General features: G+C 42.4%; 1 protein-coding gene across 1 annotated transcript; it reads right to left on the bottom strand.

Annotated features, from left to right (window-relative positions):
- Positions 1 to 315: 315 nt before the first annotated feature.
- On the bottom strand, positions 316 to 8,557 carry HEBP1 (heme binding protein 1). Its single transcript, XM_048499142.1, has 4 exons — positions 8,403 to 8,557; positions 3,855 to 3,993; positions 3,443 to 3,623; positions 316 to 618 (listed from the first exon to the last, which is right to left on the bottom strand). The coding sequence occupies exons 1-4, from the start codon at positions 8,478 to 8,480 to the stop codon at positions 447 to 449; spliced, it is 570 nt and encodes a 189-aa protein (XP_048355099.1). The 5' UTR covers positions 8,481 to 8,557; the 3' UTR covers positions 316 to 446.
- Between the last annotated feature and the right edge of the window lie 553 nt (positions 8,558 to 9,110).

Here is a 9,110-nt window from a genome sequence, read left to right as displayed (position 1 = left end):
AGCCATTCATTTAGGCAGCTTTGCGAATATGTTTTTGTGTAACATCAGCTGAGCTATTCTAGCACCATTTTGGAGAATGGCCCAAGAGGATGACTTGGACTAAAGACAGAAATTCTCTCCCATTCCAGGTAATTATAACAGGTTGGCAAAGCCTGCAGGAAATGCCTATCTGTTAACAGATGTCTGTTTTGCTGGCTTGTTGGTACAGCTGGCTTAGCATCCCCTTGGGCAGCCTTGGGAGAGATGGATCTGACACTGTGAGGCTAACATATAAAAGGGCAGTAAGAACGTGTTAAGGATTATGACTTTTTTGGATTACTGATGTGGCAGTTATTTTTATTTAGATTTGGGCATATGGGAGACTGGTGAAATGGGGACAGCCTTGATTCATCAGCATAGATGCTTTGTCCTCCCAACAGCGAGCCACAGTCACTCCATTCCTGCAGTCATTTTTTCAACAACCAAACCTCATTGCGTCGACCATAGGGCTTCATGGGGGGATCATAGCCATTGCAAAAATAGAAGTCTTTGTGAAACGTTGCCTCATTTCCTAAGGCAGAAGTCAGCTTGGCTGCATAATTCACATAATCCACTTCCTTGGCATAGCCTCCAAATTGCCTAGGAAACAAGAAAAAAAGGAGGCTCATGATAAGTGGATGAAACCCAGAGAGTAACATTAGGATACAAAGAAGGAATAGAGCAACACATTTTATTATGTCAGTTAATGGTAACAAGCACTTTACTGCAACACAGCTACTCTCTGCGTTTGGATGTGGAGTTGATTCAGGCACCAAATCTGGGTGCCACTAAGAATAATGGAGTGGGAGACAGATCTGTCTGGTCTATTGGTTGCAGTTCTGTCTTTCAGATCTACTCAATGCAGTCTCAGCAAGAAAGGTGTAAAATCAATAAAAGTGAATAAATAGAATTATAGAATTCCCAGGGAGAACTTGGGAAGGGGAATCATTCAGTGATTGGGGACCAATTTCCTACCTCAGGCACCAAAATAAGAACATAAGAACATAAGAACAAGCCAGCTGGATCAGACCAAAGTCCATCTAGTCCAGTTCTCTGCTACTCGCAGTGGCCCACCAGGTGCCTTTGGGAGCTCACATGTAGGATGTGAATGCAATGGCCTTCTGCGGCTGTTGCTCCCGATCACCTGGTCTGTTAAGGCATTTGCAATCTCAGATCTAAGAGGATCAAGATTGGTAGCCATAAATCAACTTCTCCTCCATAAATCTGTCCAAGCCCCTTTTAAAGCTATCCAGGTTAGTGGCCATCACCACCTCCTGTGGCAGCATATTCCAAACACCAATCACACGTTGCGTGAAGAAGTGTTTCCTTTTATTAGTCCTAATTCTTCCCCCCAGCATTTTCAATGAATGCCCCCTGGTTCTAGTATTGTGAGAAAGAGAGAAAAATTTCTCTCTGTCAACATTTTCTACCCCATGCATAATTTTGTAGACTTCAATCATATCCCCCCTCAGCCGCCTCCTCTCCAAACTAAAGAGTCCCAAACGCTGCAGCCTCTCCTCATAGGGAAGGTGCTCCAGTCCCTCAATACTTTGGTCCTGCCATGCCTCAGGTGCACTGTGCTCTGGATACTGAAGGAGAAAAGGGTGGCTGATAGAGGGACTAGATGTTGAGCAGAGGGCTGAATCACATAACATTTCATCCCTTCTAATTTTCTGTCACTGCAATAACATCTTGATAATATCATCAAAATCTTGACAATGACTCAAACAGGAGACCATATAAATCTGGTACCTTTGTTTCTTGGTGCACATTATTTGCAAAGGTATTTGTCCATTCTTTCCCACATATAGCTTAAGTCAAGGAAATGAATCTCCAAACATTTTTTTAATCTAAAGCTTTTCACAAACACTAGCCTCATCAGATCAAACAACAAGTCTAGCCCTCCTGGCTATGGGAACAGAAAAAATGGAGAGAGATCTGGGGACATGTGCAAAAAAAAAAGGATCCACTCCTATTTATTCAGATGTCAGTTAATCAGGGTTGGAATCAGCAGTTCCAGCAGCAATTTCAGAAAATGTCATTCAAGGAAACTTCACCTACCATTACATTATAAAGAGCTGTTATAGTTACAGTGATTAGCACCATGGGAACATTTGCTGGGAAAGGCTTAATGGGACATTTCATGTCAGAAATTCCAAATGATTCACAGAGGCTAGGCCTTCATATGCTTCTGCTGTGCTCGTATAATTAAATTTGAGTCCCAACCCTTCTGTCCACAAAAAGAGACACCTGAAATCTAGTGATTGACAATAGAACTCATCACAATAATTTCACTGAAGTTCAGCTTTTCCTTGATATGAGAGAGATTCCCCAAAGACTCTGCAGCATCATTCCCTGAGTATTCATAAACCTGTTCCTCAAAGGAACGTGGCAGACAGAATTCATTCAGATTCTCTCAGCTTGAGTTCAAAGGAACGGCCACATTGAAAGTGACAGGTTATCACTCTTCATACATTTGTTCATATTGCTAATGGATTTAGTATTCCACACAGTGATGGAAAGCAGTTGCTTAAGGCAGCAACTTTATGGCATCAAAGAATAGCTCAAGCAACCAAATCTCTGCTCTTCAGCCTTGGCCTCCTTGAGTGTCTTTAAATCATGGGCTTTCATGGCACAGGATAGATCTTCACACAGAAATCGACAAGGGAAAGAGGAGCTTAGCCCTGAAGCTGATACTGAGAGCTAAAATAAACAATATATTTGTCAAGAGTCAACTTGGGAAAACAGTTGTGATGGAGGGATAGTTTGTTCTACTGGGGGCTGCGCATATACTGACTATAGTACGTGGAGCGCCACAATGTGGTGAACAGGCTGTTTTTGCTTGGGAAAATGATGTGGGACAGAAGGCAGTTTCATGTTCCTGAGCCAAACTGTGTCCCAGAATGCTTAAACATGTTAGTTTCCTTATGGCAAAGCTTCTAAAAAATAAAGAACACATATCAACATGGGAGCTGCATTATGTAGATACATGATGTGTGTGCCATGTAATTAGGAATGGCATGATATGTGTGCCATGGAATCAAGAGAGATAAGTGCTTCACATGTTCCAGTGCTGAACCCTGGTGAATACTGCTACTAACGCTGAGTACCAAGTCCCTACCCAAGGAATTTACAGTCTAAATTTCAGCAGTGTAAACACAATAATCATGAAGTCATATATTAATGATTACCACAACATTTGCCCTGCTGTGTGGAAATATTTGATCTATTCAAGGTTACTTTAGTTTTTGTGAAATAAGAATATCCCATTTGATTTGTAGTGTGATACATTCTTTTTTGGGCCAATTAGGAACTCTGTTGATTGCCCCACAGTCAACCATCTCATAGCTAGTTCAGCAGTGGTATTCAAGCTGCATTATGGCATATAACCCACTGGTACCAAACCCTGGTTTGGGAAACCTACGTGGAATAAACAGTCATTCCTTCTCTGTCTTCAATCTGGATGCTGTCATCACTGGGCAAGGGAGGATTGGCCTGGAACTGGCTTGGAATGCGTAGCAAAACTTTCACCTTCTGTTGCAATGACCCATCATCCCCAGGAAACACAGTGGTGCACACAGGAACCATCATTCCCATCTCAGCTCCTAAAACAGAAATAGATTGCAAAGCCACTTTTCATCAAAGAACAGCAATGATCATGATCTCTCTCTCTCTCTCTCTCTCACACACACACACACACACACGCGCACACACACACACACACACACATGCACACACACGTACACATGCCCCCCCCCCGTCACCGTGGGCTATAAATGAACCATTCAGCTTCATGAGTTAAGAGGAGAATAAAGCAGGCCTGAAAAGTATCTTACCCTGATCGTTGCTTCCGCCAATGTACTTGAGAAGTTTCAGAACTGCTTCCTTTAAGGCCTTATCAAAAGGCTTTCCAGTGAGCTCAACAGCAGCAAATTTGCCACCATCATACTCCCTTTCTTCATACGCCACATCATCCTGATAACACAATAAACAGTTGGAAAAACCTTTGTTAGATTTGTATACTGTCCTTTCTGAAGGATCCAGCCCAACAAGGGCCATTAAAAAGCTCCCTACATTACAAAAATGTTCATTAAAAGCCAAAGCCACATCCTATGCAGGGGAAAAGTTAAGATCTATTTCTGAGGAAGAGGCTTCAGTTTAAGGTCGAATCCCTACTAGCGTCTTAGCCAGGTTTCAGAACACAAACTAACCAGGTTTGAGGGACGACCTCCCCATTGCTTGCGTGGCAGATTCTGTTTCTGGCACTCGTTCTCCCTGTTAATCCACGTTCCGGCAGGACCTGGTTGAAAGTGGCATAGACCCCATTAACACGGTTCAGAGCTGATCCGAGGGGAGGGATGAGGGTTGAAACCCTGACTCGTTTCCTGCCCTGGAGTGTGACGCGGAATTCGGGCAACCAATCAGCGCAGCCTTTCCTTGGTTTCATTTCCGCTTTTGCGATCGGCCAGCAGAAGGGGACGCAAACATTAAACAATCAAACGTGTAACTTTGAATCGTTAATGGTTTACACAGGTAATGATTAACTGTTTGCACAGTAAAACAGTTAAACGTTAAACTTTTACACGCTGGTTTTTGATTGTGCCCCTACAATGTACGTTTCCGCAGTGGGAAAAGGTCCTGCCCCATCAAGGCACGCCAGCCAATCAGGGGAGACCGGTGAAGTGAGCTCGCCTGGTAGCGGGGATTGCTAAGAGTTCTGCAACAGGGTGTGTCTGCTGTGTGCTCGCTGCGGTGGGGAGGGAGAAACTCCGATGAAGAGGACGCATTGAACTCCGATGAAGAGGACAATACATTGAAGAGGACGCAGTTTCACAACGAACAGGTTTGGATCTGTGCGCAAATTTCAAGTGGGGATTCATCCTAAGTCCACTGAAATGAATGGGCACAGATTGGAATAATTTTTCTTAGGATTGTGGTGCAAGTAATAAAAAGATAAAAATTACCTCACATAACTCCAGCTATGAAGTATATGTCCAAACAAGCGTGCCTTATAAGGCTTTCAGATAAAGATCATGATGAAACTGTTTCCACTTTGTTAAAAAAATCCAAGATATCTCACACACCCTTGGGGGAAAAATTAAGATCTATTTCTGAGGAAGAGGCTACAGCAAGCCATCACACTTAATGCCAAGCCAGGCTATGATTTTTAAATTGCTGTGTATCTTATTAGTTGCATCTATAATATATCAAGAATAATTTGTTGCTTGTAAATTTATATTTGCTTTCATTATTTAAATGTAATGTGGAAAGCAATAAAATATTGATCTGCCTGAAGCTCTAAACCCTGTTGTCATCTTTCCAATAAATATGGTCTGGTGGTAAGACATGATAAACAACTTCTTTGAGCTGGGCTTCTTGAGACCTGTGTCTGTGGAGAACGGTAGATTTGATAAGCAGCTGAGGAGATTCTGATGAGGAAAAACACGCAGTGCATAATCCATGCTGCTTTGAGCTATTGATTATCCTGGAATGTCACAAAATTTATGGCCACAAATATGCTTTCTCTCACTATTTGAGCAGGCCAATATGTTAAAACTGAAGTTTGAAAAGTTGTTGGCAAAATTAGAGCATATCAGGAAACCTGGAAGTCAAACAGTCTGACATTCCATCTTCAGAGACAAACTCTTTTAAGTATGAAATGTCTAATAAATTCCTGACGTCTTTGTCAAAATTACATCATTCAGAAGGTGGAGGAAGAAACAAAGGGATTAGCTTGCCTTGACTTAATGCTAACCAATAGGGAATACTTTGTTGATGGAATGAAAGAAGCAAGAACCTCGGAGGAAAGTGACCATATTATTGGTTGCGGTGGGTTTTCCAGTCTGTACATTGACAATACATTCACCATACTATATTATGTTTTGTTTCTATGGAAAGTGAAAGGTGGATGGAGTCATTAACTTCAAGCAACCTTTTTATAAAAATACAGAAATGCTAGGTAGAATTCCCTGGCTAGATAATCTATGAGGTAAAAGAGTCCAACAGAGCTGGACTTCCTAAAAATGGAATTACTGAAGGCAAAATTGTAACGAGTACTAATGTTGAAGAAAAATGGAGCTGTCTAAAGAATCCAAAGAAGAAAAGTGACCGGGTGGAAATCAGAAGGGACATGCATAAGAAATGTGGGGAGGGACAGGTAGTAGGTGTGTCTAGTGTTAAGTTAGTCAGACTCAAGGCCAAACTACTGTATCCCTGAGTCCACCACAGGGCTCGATTCTTCTGATAATTGCAGCATGTAGAGATGAGGAACTTCTATCCCCTCCTCGCTCTGTGCAATTTTCAAGAGCCACAGTTTCAGATCTTGAAAATGGCACTGGAGGGAAGAGGAACCTCTTAGTCTTCCTCACTACAGTCCCCAACAGGAAGATCTTTCTTCTCAACATTTTTAAAAGTTAAAAAAGTACCACAGACATAGTATCATCTAATTTGGCCCTCGTAGGGATAGTGTTGGCAAGCTAAAACTAAAGTTGGCAAGCAAATCTGAGAACAGCATAAAAAAAGGCCTTTCATGTTTGAAAGAAGATGTTCGACTCACTGTTAAGCGAAGATGGCGAAATGTTATTTGGTTACAGAAAAGGATGGAAGGACTCAATTATTTTGCCTTTATCATCTCCCACAGGGCAAATTGTATGCAACTCTGCAAAAGTAGCATTTGTGGTAAGGACTGAAGTGCCAAATTGCCAATAAGTGGTCAGGAATAGCTAGCTTTTTTGAATGAGTTTCAGTCTTCAGGGCCAATTAAACTGCATATTGAAACAGTACCACTGAAACAGTAAAAGAATTTGCTGCTGTACTCTCAGAACCTCTAGCTGTCATCTTTGAGAAATTCTGTAAGACAGATGAGATGCCACAAGGCCACAGATGTGTATATATTATCCCTGTCTTGCAAAATGCCTAAAAAACAGGATTCAAGAAACTCACACCTCTCATTCTGCCTGATACCAGGGAAGATACCAGAACAGATTATACAGCACTCAGTTCATAAGCATCTTGAAAAGAATGCCATGTTTAGTAAGAAACCAGCTTGGATTTGTCAAAAAATAAATCCTATCAGAGTGTTTTTATCTCTTTTTAAAAAAATCAAGTTACTAGCTTAGAGGTTCAAGTGAATGGTGTGGATATAATACATCTTGATATTAGCAAAACATTTGACAGAGTTCCCCATAGTATGTTCGTGATGTGAGCTACTTGTCAGATAGAGTTACAGCTTGTTGTAGAACTGTATTCATAGTGCTCATCAGGATTATTTCATTGGTCTGGAGGGAGATTTTGAATGGGATGCTGAAGGACTCTGTCCTGGTGGCATGTTACTTTCTAATATTTCTTATCCATGACCTCAATGAAGAAGTGCAGGAAATTCTTCTCAGATGTTTAAAAGACAAAAAGCGGAGAGAAACAGCTAATGCCTTGTATGCTTAGATTGTGTGTGGGTGCATACAGGAGAGGGGATGTTAATATGGTGCATTTTTGCTGATCTTATTGTTCCTTTAATGTATAGTTCAATCTAGCCAGCATAGTGTAGTGGTTAAGAGCAGGTGCACTCCATTCTGCCATTTGAGCTGTGGAGGCTTATCTGGTGAGGTGAACTAGATTAGCAAGTACACTCCAACACATGCCAGCTGGGTGACCTTGGGCTAGTCACATTTCTTTGGAGCTCTCTCAACCCCACCCACCTGATAGGGTGTTTGTGGTGAGGGAGGAAGGGAAAGGAGACTGTAAGCCCCTTTGAGTCTCCTTACAGGAGAGAAAGGGGCGATATAAATCCAAACTCCTCCTCCTCCTCCTCCTCCTCCTCTAAATCCCTACAAGAAGAACGTTAGCATAAAACAGGTTGGCCTAGGACATTTCCCTGATGCATTACATTTTTTTCTTTAAATGGGATTTTTTTTTAAATGTAGGGAAGGATTAAAACAGGCAACCCCATCACTGGGCTGTTCATTTCTGCCATTAGAAGGACACGAACACAAGATCCAAAACTATCATCTCAAATGGGAAAAAGTGTATGGAGACTTTGAACTCGCTGCTGAAGAGTGTAACATAGGCATGCCGATTCTGACAGGAAACGAAAGTGCTGTACAAATGCGCCTGCCCACTATGTTGCTAGGGCAAGGTCCCTCGCCGCTAACGCGCATGCTTTGAGAGGCGCACCCCGGGATCTCCAGCCGACCTTCCCTGTTGCTCACCAACTTCTTCCAAGCAACTTTCACCAGACTTTGCAACGCTATTCCTCCAGCAAACCCAGCGCTCCTGGTCTGCTCTTAGCGCCGCTCGCGATCCTTCCTTCTTTCCTCCTTGCCCATAATAAGAGAGCGAGCAAAACGATTCTTTCCCTCCTTCCCTGCCCCTAGGCAGCCCCTGCCTACCTGCACCCCTGTCCTCAGCACTCGGTTGGGCCAAACCTCCGTTGTGCCAAGGAGGGAGTTTCTGATCATTCCAAACATATTCGACGATTCGAGTTGGGACTCTCGCCCGCAGCAGCCTCCGCCCTCCTTTCCCGGAGAGTAAAGACTGAAGCTCGTCCGGGGAGGGGAGGCTGCTGCGGGTGAGAATCCCAACTCGAGTCGTTGAACACATGCCCAAAATGAGATGGGAGGGCTTTGGCAGTGGCTCTGCAGCTGGATCTACTAACTAGTCTCTCCCGGTGGCTTAGGCTGGGCTGTCCTCAGCTGCAGTGAAGAAGGAAAAATTCCACCCAGAAGCATTTTAACAAGCAGAAATAAAACTGGTGAGGCTTTTCTATTTTAAAATATTTTTAACTGATTTTCACAATATATTTAACAGAGTGGAATTAGAAAAGCCACAATAAGAATAGACAAGAACTAAACAGAGAAGACATCTACCCAAAACTGTCTTAATTAAACATTATGTGATGGATCCCAATGTAACATTCTGATATTATTAGAGAAACCGTCATGGAATCTTTCAATCCCTGTCATTGATCCACCAGCTCCGAAACATCTTTACTGGTTAGACTGTTACATCTTAATCATTATACAGTGGAACCTCAGTTTTCATTGCCTTCAGTTTTCATCGGTTTCGGTTTTCATTGATTTTTTCAGTGAAAAATTTGT

Source organism: Sphaerodactylus townsendi, linkage group LG06 (genome assembly GCF_021028975.2).
Source record: "Sphaerodactylus townsendi isolate TG3544 linkage group LG06, MPM_Stown_v2.3, whole genome shotgun sequence".
Classification (NCBI taxonomy): Eukaryota; Metazoa; Chordata; class Lepidosauria; order Squamata; family Sphaerodactylidae; genus Sphaerodactylus; species Sphaerodactylus townsendi.
This window is presented reverse-complemented; position numbering and strand designations above follow the sequence as displayed.